Here is a 22,060-nt window from a genome sequence, read left to right as displayed (position 1 = left end):
TGAACACATGTGTAGATAAGCTTCAGCACCATACAAATGCATAATGGCTTGATTAGGATCATATGGCAAGTCCATCAAAAACATTATTGGTTCATAAATCGCCCTAGTCCTCACACACAATCTTAGCTTTCAAAGTGTGGCTTTTTTTTTTTTTTTTGCTTTTTTTTTTTTTGTTTTTTTGTTATAGGCCCAAGAACGAGCTCATAAAATACACTAACATGTCATCATTGTAGTTTCACTTAAAAGTGCCTGAGAATTCACGGTATGTTATTTCCAAATGTGTGTTATCTGGTACAAGCAGTTGCTCAGGCTGCCTCGAATTTTTCATGGGCTTGTGCATTTCACACTAATTTTAAAATTGAAGCTATATTCAATTTTCTTGTGTATTTACAGTCCAAGAGTCCAGCAACATGCGGATACTCCTTTCAATGCATGAGGATAATACCTTTGTCATGAATGCTGATTCACCCATGAAACAACAACTTGCTTTTCCAGTGCACAGCTGGCTTCCTAGAGACATCAGCTCCTTAAGCTACAGCCTCCTGTGTGGCAATCTAGAAGGTTTAACATTCCTTCAAGGACCATTCATCCTATGCAGAGGAACGTGCTGTCTTAGTCAGGAATTGCCATTTACAATAACCAGATCCTATTCTCCTATTTATTTTGCAGTCCCAGTTCCCTCACAGTGTGTTCCTGCTCTGTGTGCACACACTTAGGGAAGGCTTCAGGCAACAGCTTCTCTCTCAAGTTAAGGTCAATCAATACGACTGATGTTTAATTATAGGTAGCTGACAATGTCCTCTGGCATAGGCTAACCTTGTTAAATATAAGATTTAAAAATATGCCTTCAAAATTAATTTTCTGCTTGTTTTTAGATGCCCTGTGTGTGCTGGTTCTCCTGTGACCTTGACAGGACCGCAGTGACAACTAAAACCCTGTTTTACTTTGTCAACACTGAGATTCACTCTTATATTATAAAACAAGTTTGGGGGTTGTCATTATCTTCCACGCCAGTGCATCTGATCTCTCCTGACAAAGGGGCATGAGATGGTTGTATTCATCTCATGAATACCCTGTTAGAGGTTTTTCAGCAGACACAGTCTGGGCTGTTTGCTTCTATTCACCACACGGCAAGAAAAGGACCATTTGCTTCTGTTCATCGAGTGTACTGCCAGAGAATAAGCTCTATGAAATGCATGGAGTCTAAAAGGATTTTAGTGATGTCTTGATCATAACAACACTCTAACTTGAAAATCTCCAGTTTTAAAGAAAATATTTTTTTGACGTTATACAAGAGTTGCCGATCTTTCTAAAGATTTTTGCTACTCCTATGTTTTGTCAACAATTAGACTCCTGAGGGAGGACAGCACTACTTAGAACAGCTTTTAGGAAACCACTGAATTCACTAGGACAGTAGTAGGTGGGCATGTTTGCAGCTGTATTCTGATTTCCAGTGATAGACTTAATCTTCTAAATCAATAAGTGATTGCAACCAGGACACCTACACCATTATACCAAGTAAGTCCAACTTCACCTCCTTCTGTGCTTGCCTTTGGGTCTGTCAAATTGCTAAAAGGGTCCCCAAGAAAGGGTTAAGCATATTAATGAACTTGTGTGTTTAATGAAACAGACATAGTGTACTTAGAATATTGAAAGAACATTTAAAACAGTCCAGGACTGCAAAACAACTTTCTGATGTTTTAGCTTACAGTTTTGTGAATTCATTGACTTTTCTACAGAGTCATGATATCTGTGGTTTAAGTTCTAAATATATAAAACCCGTTTAATAGAATCAATAACACTTGTAATAAACAAGTACCTTCTATTCGAAAATGTCAAAGTATTTTAAACATTAAACAGAACCAGGGAGAATAGAATCTCAGCAATCCATGTTTTGAAATATAAGACTCCATGTATTTTAACCAAAACAAAAGGCAAATTTCTTACTATCTCCCCTGAAGATTCATAAGTAGGAGCTCTAATTAGATGTCATCCAGTTAAAACTTAACAATTAATCCAAACTGCCTTTAAAAGGATCAGTGCATTGTGACGTGCATTATAAAGAGAAAGAAATTATAGCTGTCAAGTGTCAGATTTTACTTATGTTACTCACCCATCACTGAACTTTGAGACTAAGCATCTTATTTTAATTTTTCTGAACAATGTTATTTTAATTGTTGCGATTAGGGGATTGCAGAATCGTGTCCCACGTGAAGATGACACTCAGTGAAGTATTACCTCTGCTTTTAGAATTACCTTTGAAATTCGCAGTGGATTTCCCATTAATTACCGTGAATTAGATAGTTGTGGCTGTTCAGTTCAGGTTAATTCTAAATGCTTCACAGTGCATCGCTAATTATCGGGGGGAAAACCCAACCCTTATTCAACAGCCCTTATTAAACGTGCAGGTGCACGGGATGCGTTCACTCCGCCCCGTGTGTGTTCTTAGGGGCTGGCAGCTTGTCTAAGGTGTTGGCCGTGATACCTGGATAGCTCCTGGCACCGCCACCGGACCTCCTCGTCCCGCAGAGTGCGGCTTCTCTGAGCCCAACACAGCGCGGGGAACTCGGCTCAGTCCTCCTTCCCTCCCGGAGGATCCCATCCCATTTTCCCGTCTGATTCACCCTCGGGAGCTCTGCTTCCCAGACACCGCGCCGTTCTTTTGTCCTCGGTGCGAGGCCTCGGCTGAGCTCCTTTTCACATATGTCAACACTCGCCCGTAATTAGCGCTCGCCGCACAATGAGCCCTTGCCGCTCTCCAGGGGCTCAGCGTGCGGCGGCTCCCGCCGGCTGCCCAAACACAGGCACCATTCCCCGCTGCTGTGGATGCCGCGGCTTCACAGACGGACACACAGAGCGAGCCCTTTGTTCCGCAGCCGGGACAGAGCTGCCTCCGCAGGCCGGGCAGAGATGTTTATCTCCGCTGTACTACACCAGGTCCCGCCTGGGCACCGCCGCAGCGGGGCGGGGGTCCGGCTCGTGAAGCCCGAGCCACAAGCACCCAGCTCCCGCCTCTCCGCGGAGGGCAGGGCAGGGCAGCCCCCGGGGAACCCGCGTTTGCCCCGCAGAGCAGGTGCGGATCCTCACGGACAGCCCTCGCCCCCCCGCGGTACCGGGGCGGAGCTCTGCACGCCCCGCCCGGCGCCGCCGCGCCTGCGCCGCTCCCGGCGGGACACCGAGGAGTTCCGCGGCGGGCGGCCGGTGCCGGGCTGGGCGCTGCGGGACGGGCGGGTGAGTTTGCTGCGGGACGGGCCGGGCAGGGGCAGCGCGTTCCGCAGAGCCGCCGCTCCCTCGGCTCCTGCCGGCGCTCGGACTTTGCCCGCGGCCGTCCCTGGGGCGGGCGGGCTGAGCCTCCCGCTGCCTCCGCCCCGCGCCTTCGCCCCGCTCCGAATCGGCCGCGTCCCGCAGCGGGAGCGACCCTCGGGAGGCCCGGCCTGGCCCCTCCCGGGCTGTCCTGGACGTTCCGCCTCCTCGCCGGTACCGCGGCATTGCCTCATCCCTAAAAATACCGCCTGGCCGCCGGGGCTGGCAGCGCCGGGGGCGCGCAGCGTGTGCCCGGCCTGGCTCTCGGGGTGCGGGTGAGTTCAGGTGGCGCAGCTGCGGCATTGTCCCAAAATAGCTCCTTTGACCTGCTGTGCATGAGGCTAATCCACAGAGCCAAGGTACTTGATTTATTTGCAGTTCTGAGCAGAAAGAAGGGCTAGGTGGTAAATTTACAAAGCCAGAGTGACGACTATCAAAACCTCTCACTCTTTATACCTATTAGCAAACATAGACATCAATGTTCACTGGCTATAAGTTTGCATAGTTATCTTACTAATGAGTATTCTGTCTTTTATTGGTTAAATTCTTCTCATGCTAAGTAGCCTGTGTGTTTGGTCTTTTACTTCTTTTAGTTGGGTTGTTTTCTTGGGTAGGTGGTCTGTGAGTTGCTAGTCATGATTTTGCCCTGCTGGAATTACCTTTTGCCTACTTGAAAGTGATTTCAGCACAGTTGCTGAGTTGGCTTTATTTATTCTTCCTTGTCGGAGTTTTGCCCGATGTCCTTGTGGCCTGTGAATTGTGCTTTCTTTACATACTCCTTTCCAAGCTTTGTTAACCTCCCCTTAGGTCTGAGATTGTTGAAGAATGTCAAGTTCTAAGCCTTCACAAGGCAGTTCTACAGACAAGTCATTTATCTTTCTAGCACCTGAATATCAGAGTTGGGGACAGGTTTCTTTCCAAGAGTACAGCTCCTTTAGCCAGCTGGAGAGGAAGCACGAATGCTGTGGTTTGTACCTGAGCACATCAGTCACGTTCAGGCCATTAGATTTGATGCTCATCTCAGCATTAATTTGTACTTGCCATTTCTCTGTGGCCTGCTGTCTCTCTGTGGCATGGTACAGTGCAATTTTCAGCTGTAATTTCTGTGCTGGGCAGGGACAGACTGTGCTGTGCTGCGAGCAGCTCTCAACTGGAGAGCTTGTTCTGCCAAAGTTAGTAAGGGTTTAGCAGGCTTTTGAGTGGGACTGAATGTGTTTCTGTGGCTATTTCTGCCCTTCACAGCAAGGAAAGCCTCACAGATAGTTTCTGTTTTGTTTCTCTTGCATTAAAATAACTGGAAGTATGGGCTTAAAAGTATTGACCATAACATTATTTGCCAAAACAAATATGCCTATTGAGGGCTGCGTGTTTGGAAGCCCTGGCTGTGAAAGGCCACTGCTGGGTCAGTGTCCCATGCTTGTGGGGCTGGAAAGCCCCTGGGGCTGTGTGGGAATGGCCAGGAGTATCCTAACCCCAATTAATAGATGTAGCTGTGGTGGGCTGCTGGCATTTGCAGCTTCTTCCCATGTTTTAAATTTAGTTTCTGGAGGTGGTAGTTCTGAGGAACTTTTTGCCACTGACGCAAAAATTACGCACCAAAATTCTTAATATTTTAAACAGCGACTAGGGGTGTCTGTCAGAGGTTGGTGAGAGGAGGTGGTTGGTTAGTGCTGGCTGGGTTGGCATGCTGAGCTAAAGGCTTGCAGTGCCTTCTGATTGCTGTGTCCTAATGGCTTTTGGCCGTAATAAACATCAATATGCTTTGTAGGATGATTCTTCACCTAGAGAGATTAACACAAACATTTCCTCGAAGTGTAATTGCTGTTGCACTTTAGAAGGAACAGCAGCTTTCACAGCTGACCAGTTTTGAATACTATTCATGCACATTTGAGGCCGGCCTAATGTAGCCAAAGAGCTAATTTGAAGATCTGCTTCATTGTGTCTGTTTCTTTTTAACAGCTCTGATGACAAGTGAGAGAGGATCAACAAAAGCAGATGGCAGGAGGTGGCTCTCGTTGCTTTGGGGAGTAGCCTACTGGAGTGAAAGATTAGAAGATAAGCACATTAACACAAACCACAACGAATTGCATTGGGTCAAACACAAAAAAAATGCCATGTGCCAGTGCGTGCCAAAACTGAATTTGAGAGAAGTTTGAAAAAATTACACTTCTTAAGCATTCCAGTTTCATTCTGCTCACTTGATACTGAGAGTTCTTTTTTTCCCAAGTGCAGTACAGAGTTCCAAGAGCAACAAACAGATATGCATATAACATCATCATGTACCAGCACAGGCTTGCCTGATAGGTGTAGGGCTCTGGGATAACATTTGTGGGGAAAAAAAAAAAGACTATGCCTCATCTTGTGTGACACATCAGAGGTGTGCAAAATACATTTTGATTTGACAAAATCACTTAAAATTCTTGTTAGTGGTGCTGTGCATACTGCTTTGTTCAGGAATGTGATGGATGTCACTGCTTAGTTTGATGCTCTTTAAAAGCCACAACCAGTGTCATAACTTAGTCCTGAACTTGCCAGGAGCAGACCATCATCTGTGTTTACCAGTGGTTGTCAAGGATAACTGAACACAGTTGCAACTTAAAATTTCTGTTTTCCTGTTGGTTTTTCCAATTTTAGAGTGATTTTATTTTTAAGGGTGTTTTTTGGAAGTTTCTAGGTTTTAGTGACTTTCTGTGACTTTTTTTCAGAGCACTCAAAAGTGACTGTAATGAGATCAGTGTGGGATTCTTTTGACTCAGCAGACTAATCCTGTATCATATTTAGTACTTACAAATCCAAGATTTTCATGCCAGCTGACAGTAGGCCAGAAATGATAATTCAGTTTCTGAGTTGCTGCAACAATGTCTTGAGGTAAGGTAGGAAGGGCAACCTGGCAAACTTGCCCCTTGAAGTAATGCACAGTTAAGGTGAAGGTCACTCAAATGCCTGCAGTGGCAGTGCAGTTTTTCTGCAACCATCTCATTATGCTGTGTAAAATCAGGGAAGTTTAAACCATGCCACTTAGGAAAGGAATGTGATATTTTTTCTTCCCATTACAGAAGTATGGGTATATATTTTCATATCATACTATTACAATTGTGAAATTTATTATGTACATTTAGTAAAAAGTAACCTTGCTCCTGAACGTCTGGAACAGATGCGTGGTTCATGTGTCATTAAATTAGAAACTGCAGGAAAACAAAGAACCATCTGGAGACTTGGTAGGGGGGAGGTTGAGGTTTCTGGTGAAATATATTATCAACACAGGAAAAATATAAAGAGTGTTCTAGCTGCAAAAGGAGGCAAAGTATGATAAGCATTTTGTTTTATTTTGGATTTAAACCATTTTCTTTTTGTAATTAGGGGAAGCACCAGAATGAAAGACATGGACAATATCAAAACTGTAAAGAAAGAATGGTAGGTGTCAATTCTCCCTATTTTTGTTTTCCTTTCCCAGTGCTGCTTGTATGTTCCGTCACTATTTTTCAAACTTTTTGTTAAATTCTAAAATACAATATTTTACTGTATTCATCTGTTCCACATATGCTGAAGGTTTAAAAAAAAATCCTGTTGTTTTGCTGAAAGATTTTTCATATACCTGAAATGTTTCCTAGATGCAAGAAGCTGTGTAAATATTTTAATTTAAAATAGCAAGGTGGCCTTTCAAATTGCTAACTCACTGTGCAGCTCTGCAAGTGATCTGGAGGTGTTTGCTTTTGCAGTTCTGTTACTGAGGTAAAGCATAGTGGATACCTGCATTAATGCTTCAGGTTTCTTTTGTTCTATTAGAAAACTAAAATGAGGACAGCATACTTTTGAAATTTCTTCTTTAAAGTTGTAGAGGTTTTCTTTTGTTTAAGATGTTGATCTCCAGGGATTCTTAGTGTTGCATAGGTGCGCTGCAAACAATTCCATTTTATGCAAATGTATCTAATTACCATTCCAGTAAGTATTGCTGCTCTTGAATTCAATGCAGAGTTTTATGTATAATTGGATATTTTTTTTCAAGAGCTGGGATTTTTATTTTATGAATTGCTTAAAATAGACATTTCTGAATCTCCTGCAGGAGTTATTCCTGCAATGTTTACAAAAAGCTGCATAATCTTCTTACTATGCAAAGAGCCTATACTGAGATAATCATTCAGGTTGCATATTTCTGCATTTTGATTGGTGAAAATCTAACAGAAACAGCTGTCACATATACAATGTTCCATAAAAAGATGTGGTTGATGCATCTTTTTTAATACCCTGGCAGTCTCCACAGTGTTGAAGGCTTCTATTGTATTTATTCAGTGTGCTCCAGTGGTGTTGAGTCACTTGAGTTTCCCTAATGCACTTTCTAAAACAGTATTGGTGGTTCTGGGATGGTACTAGGAATGGGAAGGTTCAAACTGGGATGGAGGAGTAAATCCTAGGGCAATTGTCTTGTATTTTTTAAAACTTATGGTAAAGTAACCCAAGTTTGTATCACAGAATTGCTTTAAGGAAAGACCTTTGTTGGTGTGCAGCTAGGTGTATGATATTTAGAAGTGTGAATCATGTAACTTGCATTCTTTGCTCTGATACCAAGCTTAGAAGCTTTGCATAGATTACTTCATCTTTTCTGATGATGCTCTTTAGCTTATGCTTTTGAAGTACAAATTATAGCAGTTAGAGATTGGTAAGAAGTTTGTAGAAAGAGCACAATGCAAAGTTGACCTGATGTCTTGTACTTACTTAACTGAGTAAGCTGGGTGCAGAGGAGTGTGCCTTCTATACTTTTTGGTACTGAGCTTCTGAGGTACCTACTTGTCTTCTAATGTGTCCTCTGAGGAGTAATTTTTGCTTCTTTGTTCTGCAGGGTGTGTAAATCAGGGACCGATGATCAGATTTTGAACAGTACAGAACAAAACTGTGACTACTTTGTAGATAACCTATTTGAAGAAGCCCAGAAGGTTGGTGCTATGTGTGTGCCCCCAACTACAGTAAAGAACCAGGTAGGCAGTGAAGAAAAAAATACTCAGGTTTGTTATAACAGCACTCCAGGAGTATTCTGGAAAACAGATACCAGAAGACCAGCAGTCTTTTCCACTACATGAGTAAAAGAGTGCATTCAATTAAGAGAGCTGTAGGAACAGCCTCCCATCTCCCAGGCAGCCAGGCCTTTGCTGCTGGACTGTTGGCTCTTACTGCTTTATAGTCGGTTTAGAGTCATTCTGGAACTGATGCTGGCATTGGCTAATGCACTTCTGCTTTATTAGTAAGGAGAGTGAGGTGAGCAGGAGTTCAAGGAATGACAAGTACTGTTACATAAGAAGTTATTTAAGGAGCTGCAGCCTTTTTATGCAGAGGCATAGCCCAAATATTTTTCATTTGGTCTTATTCATATAATTATGGTTGTAGTGGGATGTTCCATGTGGGTTTGTATCTCAGTGATTCTGTCCTTTTCGTATTTTTCTGTTACTCATCAAAGACTGATAAGAGGAGGGAGAAAAGGCCATGTAGAACAAAGACGACAAGAAGAAATTTGAGTGGGCATTGCTAGAAATTATGTTCATAGATCCTTAACTGACCCTGGAAGAAATGAAATGTCTGGAGCAATATCTTAAATTGCAGTCCTGAAATAGTGTTCCATTCATTGTGTCAATGCTTAAATGGGAAGTTGGTGTGGAATAATTAGACCATGTAAAATTTGCATCCTGGCTCACTGTAGAGGAACCTTACCATAATTAGAACTCTTTCCATATGCATTGGTGCCATGAGACACAAAAGTTTTTGATGGAATCTAGTCTTGCTAAGTCCTGTCTACTTCTTTTGACAGATTATCCATCCGAAAGATGAGGAATTCTATTCAGCAGTTTTCATGTGCTGTTTATTTATGTAGTAATCACCTAACAAGTCAAACTGAAAAAAAACCCCAAAAACCCCAAACTTGTTGGGTGCTCTCAAGCCTCAATCAAACTCATTTTCAGCTGAGGTAAATTCTGCATTTGTGGCTGAGTATCTGTCAAGACAGTGCTATTAGAGGGACCAGACCTCGATAACCAAATGCTTCCTTAAATGGCATGATGCATTAATATGAAAATACAGTCCCAAATATCCATCTTATCCAGATTTCAGTAAACATTGCCAAGGTTACAAGTTGGAGTAGTGGATGATTTCTGGCAAAGTTAAGGAATTACTGAGAATTTACTTTTTCATTCCCTTAACCACCAAGGTTTTGAACACACCCAGAAATTCCAGGATAACATAAATATATGACTGTCTGAAACTAAATTTTCTGATACTTGCTTCATTTCCTGATTGAAAGGCTTCTGCATACATTGTCTCAATGTCTTTATTTTGAGAAAATCCTCCTGAATGATCGGAACAAGGCTTTACCCTAATAAATCCCCAGCTGAACTATTCTGGCAGTTGCTGTTCCAACACCAGGCATGTGTGCTCTCAAATTAGCTCTTGAAGAGTTGCAGCTGGCTGGGATAGTCCAGCTATTTTATTTTTTTTTCTCTGCTGAACTGAAGGACTGTTCTTGACCTAGGAAGCCAGAATGATTGGGGGAAGGTTTGTTTCTAACCCTGATTGACACAAGATACTTAGAAATGTCACTTACCCCTTGCAGTTGCTGTGCCTGTTGGCGTGGGGCCAAGGCAGATTACAGTGAGCCTGCTCTCAGTATTTTTAGTCCATGGAGTGGATGATTTATAATCACAGGGTATGTGGGTATACCAACTTTAATCAGTGTTATAATGAGACTTGTTCTTACTCTGTAGGTTGATGTAATCATTAAACTTTGGAAAAATGGGTTTACGGTAAATGACGGTGAACTTCGGAGCTACACTGATGTTGCAAACCAGCAGTTTTTGGAGTCCATTAAAAAGGGGTAAGCGAGTTTTGTGTTCTTCACCAGCCTGAGTTAATGTGCTTTGGGTAGCACTCAGCTTGTGCTCTCAGTTTTTTACGTGGCTTTGCTGCACTGCAGTGTCCCTGTAGGAGCGCAGGCCCTGCCAGTCTCGTTCCTGCAGTGCTAATGGCTGCTGGAACATCTACAGGTTTAACACAGCTCTCAGTGGCACTAGTTGTACAGTTGCTGATGAATAGATAAAAGCCAGTGTTGGCAGGGGGCACAGCAGGTGCACAATGAAGTAAAGAATAAATCAGTGCCCAATAAGAGCTACAGATCAAATGGTGTTTTGACTAATGAAGTCAATTCATGAGGGGTTGAGCATTTCTGGTTTTATGGTCTTTTTCTTTTTGTTGATGAAAAGCCTTAAATGGGCAGAGATGTTCTATGTAGCATCAAGCAACTCTGAGTCTTAAATTTCTGATATTTTTCCAAGTACAGACTTACTGTTGTGTATATTTAATATAGTCTTACATAAGTTCCTGTGTTAATAGCTATCTTAATATTTTTCCCTATATTAAAAGTTAACATGCTATCCTGCTTTCTGCTGTTGTTTGCAGTTGTTACTGCAATATGTTGACCATACTAACCAGTCTTAATTTGAGTCTTTAATTTATAGTCTGTTTCCTCACCCCATACAAATGGAAAGGAGATTATAATTTTATGGATAATGTAATTTAATACCTCCTTTTCAAGCATGTGAAATTACTTAGTCATTGTATTTTTCTTTTCCATATTTTGCTAGGCCATCAAAAATACTAATTTTACACTATTTCTCCTGTATGACTGTCACCTGTGTTAGTTGTAGTAGCAATTAACTGCACTGTTTAAAGCCCTTTGTGTGCATTAATCAAAAGTTTGCCACTTTATTCCACATGTTTGCCTGTGAAGATGCTAATTATAAGATGGTTTCTGCATAATCATTGCTGGTAGAGAAGCATTTAGTACATGCCTTTGCCAGCTGAGCCCCACCACCCGAAATTGTACTGTCTGCATCAGAGCTCAGAGACAAAGGCATGGTTGTGTTCTGCTTCATGCAATTAAAGCATTACCAAGGTGATGTTACTGCACTAAAGAGTGGAGCTATTAGTGATGATATAATTTTTAGAAGCTGAGATCTGTGTTTGTCACTAAATACATTGTGTCTAAATTCAGTTCTTCCTCTTTAAAAGCCTTTTTGTTTTACTGTGGGGATAAAATAATTGAACCCTTTGCAGCAGTGTGTGGCAATACTGAACTTCCTACACATTATGTGTTTAGAGTGGTAACTGCTGAGTAAATCTGAACATCATTCAAAAACTTGCATAATAGAGGGTTGTTTTTTTTTAATTAGATACTTTCTAGTTAATTTGCAGTTCAGGAACTTGAAGTTATTTGTATGTCATGCACTTAACCTAACTCTTAGTAAATACTTGTGAAGTTGTTTTTTTAAAAGCATTGTTCTTGAAAGGCCAAATGTTGAACAGGTATTAACCATTGGTCTGTTTTGTATACTAAAAACAGTATAGTAGGGTTTTTTGACCTTTTGTTTTGTTTTTTTCTTAAGGGAACTGCCTTTTGAGCTGCAAAAAGTTTTTAATAAGGAGGAGGTAGAAGTGAAAGTGGAAGACAAAAAAGATAAGGTGTATTTGTCATCAAAAAAACCAATGTTTCATCCCTTTTCTGGACATGGTTATAGATTAGGAAGGTAAGTAGGCTGATGTGGTTTATGATTGAATAGCTGAAGGGAACAATACCTGTGGTGAAGGATCAAAATTCAGGTGGGAAACGATCTCTGGAGTTCTCTAATTTAAGCTCCTGCTCAAAGCAGGGGCATCTGTGGGAACAGATGAGGTTATTCAGGCTTTTATCCAATTGGGTCTTGTAATCCTGTAAGGGCAGAGGTAATGCAGCCTTCTTGAGCACTGGACTGTCTTTATGGGAAAGAATCTTTTTCTTATATCCAATCTGAATGCCTCTTATTGGAATTTCTGTCCACCATAATGAGCATCACCCTCTCCTGCAGACCCTGGCAGGCTGCTTTTGGGTGCCCCACAGCCACCACCATCTCTTCCACAAGCTGAGCAAGCTGCTGTCCTCCAGCATCTGTTGACAGTGTGAGTGCTCCATCCTGCAGCATCTTGGTGTCTCTCCATGAAGCTTGGGGAATAATTGGCTCCCATAATCCACTGGACTGTTGATACAGCCAGGAAACTCTTGACTTTCTTTGTTCAAGGTCTCAATATTAGCAGAACTGTTTCCAGCTGAAATGCTGTCACTCTTCTATTCTGTGATTTTAGATAAAAGAATCTCTTTTTAAGCTGTATGAGCAATAGTTTGAGAAGAGAGGGAAGTATCACAATCCCATAGAGAGAACTGAAGAAGAAAGAGGTGATTTTTGCATTCTCTTAAAATTGTTCAGTAATTAGTCATGCATATATTGCAGCAAGGCATTTTAGCATTCTACAGTGATCCGTGTCTCTTTTGTAGCCATTCGTGCCAGTGCTAAAACTGGACTTGATTTGCAACCAAACAATTATTGTATTTTGGAAGGCTGTTCATTTATTTGATCCCTGTGACTTTTGCTTTCTCCAGCCACATTATCTGCTTGACATATCTCTGTCATGCAAGACTTGTGTGCCCATAAAAGCAGGCTTTGGCCAAGGGAACAGGACATGTTCAGTGACCAGGAGGCATCCCAGGTAGCAGTGACCTGCAGTGTGGGGCTCCTAAGCTGTGGTGCAGCCTTAGGTGAACAGCTTGTTTCAATTAAATGGGGAGGGTTTGGCTGCTAAGGCCCAGAGCTTGTGCTGAGGGAAAGCTTGACCTGGGCAGGAACAGCTGAGGCAGAGGAAGAAGATAATGTGCAGACTGATATAGGTAAAGGGTGAGTGGTTCTGGGCTGATTTAGGGAAGCAAGTGTCTGTTTTATGAGTTTCATCTGTTTCTGTAGTACAGTCCATTCAGTTGCTCCATGCTTGAGTAGATGCAATGGGGAAAACTGCCCTTGAGAGATGGGTGAGATGCTGCAAGACTTGCTTTTGGTGGCATGGGAATCCTGAGCAAACAGGGGTGAAGAACTTAACCTTATTTTATCTACAAGTAGAGCTGTTCATAACAAAACCAAAGCAATATTCAGTGTGCTCAGTTTCTGCCTGCTAAACAGGGCTAAATGCTTGGTTGTTCAGTCACCTCTTATATTCTGCCATGCCTACAGCAAGTAATGATCTTGCTTCCCAGTAGGCAAGTTAGGTTTCAGAAACCTGCTAATCTGTGAATTTCGGTTGACTGGTTTTGTACACTGAGACATTCTACAACTTGCTCAGCATTTTTTAATTTTTTTCCTACTCCTGCTTTCCTATTCTGTGCTATGCTATCAAAGCCTTTTCCTTAAAAACAAGTAGATATTTTTGCTGATGTTGGAAACACAAGCTGTAAGTGCTCCTACTCCATAAAGTTGTGCTCACTTCCTGCTGTTAATAAGTGTCCATTGCATGAATACACCTCACTTGCAGCAGAAAAGCTTTGTGGGGCAGCAACAGAGCTGGCTGAGACCTGGAACAGGTTTTAAACTATAGAACTCCTTTTCCACAGTTGCATTGGTGTGATTAATCAGGAATGAGAGACAAATGACTGAAGAGTTTACTTCAGCCTATAGCCAGCTAAACCTCTGCTTAGCAAATAAACTTATAAAATTAATATTGTATACTTTGTCAGTGTTCCCAAGTGGAGGGATTTTGTAATGGATAAACCATTGTGAATTGGTCTATTGACTAGTTCTCAAAACTTTTGTTGGAGGATCTAGAAATAGCATATGTTGATATAGCTCACACAAGCTTGGTCCTCTGCCTTTTTGTTCTACAGGAGAAATAATTAAGACACATCAAAATTTTCCAATGTTCCTTATGAACCTGTATAATAACTAATAGGTCTACTCTGTTTTATCTGTCATTGTCCAGCTGAATTTCATAGTTTGGGATTACGACTACATTTGCAACCCCACTTTTGTATTGAGCTAATCTGTGCATCTTTGAGACAGCCTCAGAAACATGTTAATTAAACTATTGACTGAAATCCCTTGTAGCAAAGTGAGCTTGCTCTGTAACCTCATTAGGGTAAAGCATTGTGTGTCAAGCTGCTTAACCATCAGTCAGGGTAAGCATGACACCAAACTGCTGGGCTTTTTCTTGTCAGAAAATTGACAGGATGCTCTTGTCTCTTCAATCACTAGTTTACATCTTCTGTTGATAATCTTAAAAATTGAATAGTCCTTAAAAGGAGTTACAGTGCTAATAAGACGTAGATTCTTGGGTGTTGGCTTTAGTCAAAGCTCCCACCACTAGATGGCTTTATATGTCAGTTCTGCAAGAGAAAAGTTTTTACACCTAGGAGTCCTTTAAATCTTGGTGAATACAAATGTTCTGACTCTCTCTTAAAGTTCACTTAACGCATTGGCTTCAGTTTTGCACACACTTGATATTGAAGAATCACCTTCAGTGCCTGCTGCATATGGCAATGTGATTGTGAGGGAAGTTGATTTGGGAATGACACCAAAATCTGTGTCCATGCAAGACAGTTGTCTGAGCTACAGCTGTGACTGATGTAGCCCAGCCCAGCCTGAGCCAGACACCACAGCTGAGCTCCTCTGCTGTCCTGGAGGCAGCTCAGTCTTATGAGTTCTGCTGTGTCTGAACTAAACAGGGAGACAGAAAAAGCTGAGCATAGCTGGACTGAAGTATGACTTACTTTTTTTTTTTTCTCTGCTTGCAAAACTGTTTAACATTTATCTCGCTGGTACTTAAGCTTTTATTCCTGATCTGGAGGGCAATTAAGTTTTAGTTTGTATTGAGGTAGAGCATGAACAGAAGCTGTTTGTGAGATGGTGAGGCAAGTGAGTGCTAGTGAATCACCTGTACTATTAATGCCAAAATATTTTACAAGTGTGCCTCTTGTTGGTGCCAAGTCCTTGTGCCCCAGCTGATTTCTGTGTAATGCAAAAAAGATTTTTGTGCCTCTTTTCTATCTCCAGTCACAATGGAGATTGTGACTTTTTGTGATTATTGCCTACTTGGAAATTAGATTTCTTGATTCCCATTCTTTTTGCTGAATTTCTGTGGAAGATAGGAAAAAAAGTGGCTCTACTGGCTGATATCCTAGAAGTGAAGGCAGCACTTAACTGTGCAATAAAAGTTTTTGAAATGCCTCTGACTGAACTTGCATTTAAGACTCCAGCTTTATTGGCCTGAACATATTAAGTCATTAGCTAATAATAAATTAGCTGTGAGTTTTCTGCCTTATGAATAAACTAATGCAGGTACAAAAGCATAAAAACAATGTTTGTCTGCAAAGCACGTGTGCAGTATAGTTAAGGCAATTGCTTTATGGGCATTAGTTACCCTCTTCTCTCACAAAATAATGTAACTCACCAATTTTCTGTGCAAAGAGAGCTTTTCTGCAAACTGCCATGTAGTGCTCATGTAGTCTGTGACCACAGCTGAGCTCAGAGGAGAAATGGTAACTCCTTAAATCACTGCTATTGTTCTGCAAGCAAACATCTGGTTATACTCACAGGAGCTGAGAATGTGCCCATTGGATCAGGCCCAGTCAGGACTTAAACTGTACATGCTGAACAAGCTTAGTCATGAAAGAAGCACTAAGCTCTAGACATTTCTTCAGAATAAAAAATTTTGCCAGCAGTTTTTTATTGTTTGGGGGGTTTTTTGAGACCATGCACTTGGACCAAGGTCCCTGTATTCTGTCAAGTCATTTTATGAATCTTTGCCCCTGTGGTTGGGTCAGCTTTTGAAAACGCCTTAGAAAAAAAAACAACTCTGTGTGCATCAGTCTGGATTTTTCACATTAAGTCAATTTTTCTGATAGATGAGTAATTCTTCTAAGTTGAGATAGATGATGCTGGAGTCTAAATCAAGGCTAACAACATTCAGTTAAATTGAATTACTGTAATCATGTTATGCTGAAAATTAACTTTGAGTATGCAAATTTAATACTCAACTCCCTTAAAATTTCACCTGTGTGATTAGAGTACAAAAACACATGAACAGTCTTCAGACAATTTTGTCTCTTGTATATTCATATTTAATCCTCTGATATTTAAAGTTCCTTCCCATCTTACAAAAATATTAAACACAAGCAAGCTGAAATTCTTTAGAATGTTTTAGTCTTCAAGTGGAAATAATGGCATGTGTGTAGGAACAAAATAAGGAAGAAAGAAGAAAGCTGATATTTGTCAGTGTTCCTATATTTGTTAAAATAAAAAGTCATCAGTGCACTCTGCTGCAGGGCAGAAGGCTCCAGAAGCAGAGATCTGGAGGGAAGTTTGAGTTTGTATACACAACTTGTATACATAGAAGCCATAACCTCATGTGGCTTTTCTTTTCAGTGCTACTCCCAAGATAATCTCTAAAGTGGGAGATGGTCATCCAGGACCTGATGATAAAAGACACCTGCCTTTAGTACCCTTGAATGATTTGGAGCCTATCACCAATATCCAGATCTGGTTAGCTGATGGGGAAAGGATAATTCAGAAATTCAATGTTTCTCACAGGTAAGATTTATTTTACCACGGTCACATATATATCCATATGAACTATTTGTCTTAATGCCTGTACATTTAAGTCTTTAATTTCTATGACTTACCTACCTTCTCAGTTCACTTAGCATTGAATTGCTCTTCAGTTGTGTCTGGAAATTCTGAGAAATCTTTTAGCTGACAAGAAAAGAGAAATGTGAACTGTTAAAAGTCAGCTCATAACTGAGTGTAAAAGAAAATCTGATGAAACTGTCAGAGTTCTTTGTAGGCTAGTGAAAGTTAAGGTGTACATATTGCTTGCTACTAGAAGAAATAGCTTTTTACATGATAGATCTCTTACAAAACAACTACATCTGGAACAAGTGGCTTAGTAAAAAGCCTGCTGGTCATTGGGTACAGACAGCACCACAGGTGGGAGCTGGAAAAAGGGATTTAGAGTTAAGCCAGAGAAACCTCTGGGGAGGACTGGAGTTGGTGCACTGGGCAGGGAGGTTCACCCCTTGCCTGTCAATATGGACAGAATAGAATGCACACACTGTGTTTAATTCTTAATTAATAAAAGTTCTGGCTCCCAAAGAGGTTTAGAAATGAAGATAATGTCAGAAGGTGTCAGCACAATGCATGTATGCAGGAGCTTTGAGAAAGTGGGATTAACATTTTATCATTAAATTGTAGAGCTACTGTCTTTAGAGACCTTTCTCAAATCTAAATTTGAGAAATTACTGCAGTACTATACAGTCATGTTGTATGGAAAGAATATGTTGCCTGTTCTTCTCTGTGAAGCAATTGAAAGGTATCACAGATTTAATACAACCCAGGCTGCTGTCAAGATAAACTGTGTATGTCTGTGGCTGGTCAGAAGGAAAGCTCAGCTGTTGAAAGTTAATGACTGTAGTGCTTTCTTTGACTTGTACTAATGTATTACTGTTAGTGGTCTGAGATATGAGCTGAAACACTGAAGGGTAAATCACTATTTTAATTATAAATACTTAATTGAAGGGCTTCATATCTCAATTATTCCAGGTTCTACATACTTAAGTGTATTTAGAAGGTTTTTGTCTTCATAGTAAATAACAGTTTAAACAGCTGCTAAGTGCTTTTGAGAGAAAAAAACATCTGAGATAAGCAAAACAACAGCTTTACTGGTGTAATGCTCTTTTTGAAGTACTGTGCAATAAATGTTCTATCATAACATAGTCTCTCTCCACAAGACCAGCACATTTGTGCTGTACACAAGACTTGTGTGTAACCTGATAAGAACTAGAGGGAAATCCTTTTAGAGTAGATACCCTTAATCATGATGATTGCATACACAGCACTCCTTTCAGTGCACAGGACAGCTATTTGTTAACTAAGATATAAATTAATAGCATGTAGCATATTATTCAGAGTCTGGGTGAATTTATGATTTTTAGCTCTTTGCAGTTAGATTGTGTAGGTGCCACAGTAGCTGCTGCCTTAGATGTGAGTTGATTCCTGGTGAAAGATGGGAGCAGAAGCACAGGAAGCATTGTAGTGTTGCAGTGTGGGGAATTGAGACATGGGAGTGCAGCAACCAGGAGAGCAGAGCTGTAGAAATAGCACACAGAGCTGTGTTCTAGATCAAGTTCTGTCCCCTCTTCAGCACTTAAAACGTTTGTGTGACCCTGGAGCATCAGGTGTGGAGCCTGGAAAGGAACTTGTTCACCCTGAAGCAGAGAACTGGTGGCCTGAGTTGCTCTTGGAACCCAGTAAAATTTGATATAATGCATGTAGACACCTGTAGATGTCCAACCCAAAATTTAATCCTGCTTGAAGTTTTTCAGGCTCTTGGCTTACAAGATCAAGCAGTGTCTCTGTGTTGAGGCCTGCATGCACAGGAATTAGTTTCAATTTTGCTGGCTATGTCTGTCCTGGTGAGTGTGGCTAAGGCATGGAAACTCTTGGGCATTTGGCTGCTAAACTGCTAGGATGGCATTGTCCCAAGCCAGCAGCACTTCCTCAGTCAACAGCTACCCCTCCATGGTTCAGATGTTAGCTCAGGTCCTGGACCATTCCCAGGAGACAGTAAACCTTATGGGAGACCCTGTGCTTGGAGGAGAGGAAGGATGAATTTAGGAATTTGCCAGCAGCCAGTCTGCTAGTTGGCCTCAGGACCAGAGAATGAACATTGGCACTGTGTTAATTTTATTCATATAGATGTGTCTTCTCATCTTCATTTTACTAATTAAATTAGCTGATCGTGATTCTTCCACAGCAAAATTTCTGTCTTGTTCAGTCATTGCAAGGCTTTTCACAGACAGATTGGATCTGTAATGAATTCACTATGCCCCTGCTTTGGGAGGATGTAACTATACTTAGACCTAGTCAATGTATCAGCTGTCCAAATAGTTTTTGCAAATCCTTTTTCTTTATTTTTGTTATGGTTCTGCTACATGAACCACAGACAGGAGGCATCTTTATTCCAGCTCTTGGCTACAGAACCCTCAGGTAAGAGCTCCACCAGCTGGTTAGGAAATGGTAGGTTTGTGTAACTACCATCTGAGCCACAATGGTGCATTGGAGTGCTCAGAATAAGACACTCATCCTTGTCCCCTTGGGAGGACTCTCAGAGCATGCAGACCTCCTTGCCTCCCAAGTGGATCAGGCATTTCAGGATCCCACCTCATCTGTATTGCTGCAGTTCCCTGCTGTCAGGCACTCCACAAAGTGGAATTTCATTCCTGTCCCATGGTGGCTGTGTGTTACGCACATGTGTGGGGATTGCAGTGCTGAAACTCTAATGCCATGTTTCCTTTCTCTCTTCTCAGAATCAGCCATGTTAGAGACTTCATAACAAAATATCAAGGATCTGAGGGAAGTGTTCCCTTCACACTGACGACCTCCCTGCCTTTCCGAGAGCTGCAGGATGAGACGCTCACACTTGAGGAAGCAAAGTTGCAAAATGCTGTTGTTGTCCAGAGACTTCGGAAAACAGCTGAACCTTTCAGACTCTTAGTGATAGAAGCACCTGACAATGAGTACAAAACTGCTGCTACACCTAATGGTCAACTCAATAATGAGCAAAAAAATGCTGTCAATAGTACAAGACCAAATTAGATTTTAACTGACCAAAAATTATCTGCAGGGTGAACTAGGCAAAACCAAAAACGTAACCAGCAATATGTGGATGCCCTAACATCCTCATGAACTGTGCTCTTAGAGAGCAGAATGGGTGCTGTGCTGTTGTCTGCTATAATTGAGGTATTTTCAGCTAGATTGGATGGACAGAGCCTGGCTATATAATATAGCAGAGGTAACTGTACAGCAGATTATCCTTAGAATTTCCTTAGGTAAAAAGCTTCTTCGTTATTTAATAACTGGGTCTAAGTGGAACAGTTCTCTGATACTTAACTACTGACAGCACCTTTTAAGGAAAAATAGTATTTATTTTTGCACTTTGGACTAAAGTGAATTTTCACTTATATTGTAGTGTAAACTGCTGCAGTTTGCATTCTTCTCACAGTAATTCTTCAACAGCCAGTACTGCAGGTACTCACATTTGAACCCTAACCTGAAAATCTTCAGGATGTAACTTTTATCACAAGATTTGCAGTGTAATAATGTTCTGTCAAGTCTTCACATGGTGGTAGGTGCATGTGTGAGAAGACACAAATGAGGTAGTCTGGTGCATACTGCATATGAAGTGCCTCAAAGTAAGGTCTGAAGGAATTGTTCTTATCAATGGTTGAAGTGGTTTCTGCTTCTTTTGGGCTGCTACAGGTGTCTTGCAGATCAGGTGATATTAAACTACCTAGCTCATTAGCATAGGGACCCACTTGTAGCTTTGTCACAAGAGGGACACGGTTGTTTTTATATTTTTTATCTGCCTCTATCCTGAACTGCCCAGCTGATGGAGGCACTAATTGCATGTGATCAAGTTTCAAAGATATTAAAAAGCCTTACTTGAAAACTGAAGTTTTTTTCTCTACTTTGCCCCATTTACATCCAAATATTTTATTTTGCTATTCATGTACTCAAGGCATAAAGTTTGTAGCCAACTATTCTGTGTTTTGCTAAAAGAGAAAACAACATAAAGACTTAATATTTTGTACTGTGTTTACTAAGCATGTGGGTTTGTGAATGGAACTAAAATCTCCAGGTAAGACACATCCCAGGATCTTCAGTCCTGACTCCTCTGTGCCAAAGGATGGTTGTTGGGGTTGTACTTCTTTTGTGTGCTTAAGTGAAATAGGGGTTTGGGTTTTCCTGGTTTTATTCTAAATAGAAATTACTTCATTGGAACAACTTGTATTCTGAAAAGTAGTGAGACTTCAGACTAGGGACATATTTTCCTTCATTCCCAGGGTTATAAAACTGGTTTGCTTCAGCATCTCTCATGGTGTGGTTGAAATGAAAGTCAACTGAGCAAGTATCTGTTCAGTGTCCTAAAAAGCAAATACCTGGTAACTGTGCCTTTAAACACTTGGCTGTGCTATAAACTTCTTGTGCTACTGTGCCATTCAGGTTTATGTAGCAAGTGGTACAATTAAATTTTCTTGGCTCTTGCACTGACTCCTATATGAAAAACAAATGTGCAGACAAATCCATTAGTAATACTGAAAAGACAAAACAACTACAGACATAGCTCCAACCCTCAGTTCGCAGAGCTTCCTGAACAGGGAAATTTATTAATCAGTGATTTCAAATTAGTCTTAATATAAAACTTAGTATTAGAAAAGCACATATGGTTGATTGTGAGATCAGCTGTTTTATCTAAAAGGTGCATGAAATGTCAAAAGTAACAGTGTACTACTATTCATAATTTGCAGCAGGAAAATTTGAAGAAATAAATATTGTGAGATTGTGAGACTGAAATTGAAGGTGGAGTGTAAAATTCTGAAGTGGGTAAATCCATTTTGCTTGCTATCCTATGGAAGGACCAGTAAGTATTTTGTATTTCAATGTTGATTCATGTCTGCTACCAGCATTTTAATAGATTGGACAGTTTGGTGCTTTACTAAAGCCAGCTGTCTGTCTGCAGATTTTGTGTACTTGAGTGTGCATCTGCAGTTGGAAAGTGTCATGATCTTAATTACGAAATGAGAGAAAATCTTTGAAAAGTGAAGTAATGCTGGCTGCATTAATCCCATGCTAGATTAGAAAGTGTCTTTTAAAAAAGGCAACAAACTGTGATAGAATAACTTATTTCCTAATTTGAAGAAAGTCTTTGGAATTAATAGAAGACTTTCCTAAAGCTAATTGGTTTTGGCCAAGTTTGTAAAGACTGATTAGCTACCTGTAGTGTCTGTGGACAGCAACTGTCCATTGGTCAAACAGCAGTATACCTGGCTTGATCAGTGCTAGAATTTGTGAAACACAAATAGCATCAG

The 22,060-nt window shown here is 40.9% G+C and overlaps 1 protein-coding gene across 4 annotated transcripts; it reads left to right on the top strand.

The window, feature by feature from the left end:
• Positions 1–2,587: 2,587 nt before the first annotated feature.
• On the top strand, positions 2,588–20,772 carry UBXN2A (UBX domain protein 2A). 4 transcript variants are annotated; one of them, XM_079298061.1, is made up of 7 exons: positions 2,588–3,073; positions 6,664–6,717; positions 8,141–8,276; positions 10,050–10,159; positions 11,727–11,867; positions 16,560–16,724; positions 19,499–20,772. In XM_079298061.1, the coding sequence occupies exons 2-7, from the start codon at positions 6,677–6,679 to the stop codon at positions 19,785–19,787; spliced, it is 882 nt and encodes a 293-aa protein (XP_079154187.1). In that variant the 5' UTR covers positions 2,588–3,073; positions 6,664–6,676; the 3' UTR covers positions 19,788–20,772. The 4 variants fall into 4 exon arrangements, with proteins under 4 accessions (XP_079154187.1, XP_079154185.1, XP_079154186.1 ...); XM_079298059.1 differs by lacking the exon at positions 2,588–3,073 and adding an exon at positions 3,132–3,231; XM_079298060.1 differs by lacking the exon at positions 2,588–3,073 and adding an exon at positions 3,479–3,578.
• The last annotated feature ends 1,288 nt before the right edge of the window (positions 20,773–22,060 follow it).

This window comes from Erithacus rubecula, assembly GCF_903797595.1.
Source record: "Erithacus rubecula genome assembly, chromosome: 2".
In the NCBI taxonomy this organism is placed as follows: Eukaryota; Metazoa; Chordata; class Aves; order Passeriformes; family Muscicapidae; genus Erithacus; species Erithacus rubecula.
This window is presented reverse-complemented; position numbering and strand designations above follow the sequence as displayed.

Excerpts from the sequence above, each read along its gene's own strand:
- UBXN2A (XM_079298061.1), top strand. The coding sequence starts at position 6,677 with ATGAAAGACATGGACAATATCAAAACTGTAAAGAAAGAATG. Across the intron at positions 8,277-10,049 it reads CAACTACAGTAAAGAACCAG|GTTGATGTAATCATTAAACT; the intron begins GTAGGCAGTGAA and ends CTTACTCTGTAG. Across the intron at positions 16,725-19,498 it reads AAATTCAATGTTTCTCACAG|AATCAGCCATGTTAGAGACT; the intron begins GTAAGATTTATT and ends CTCTCTTCTCAG.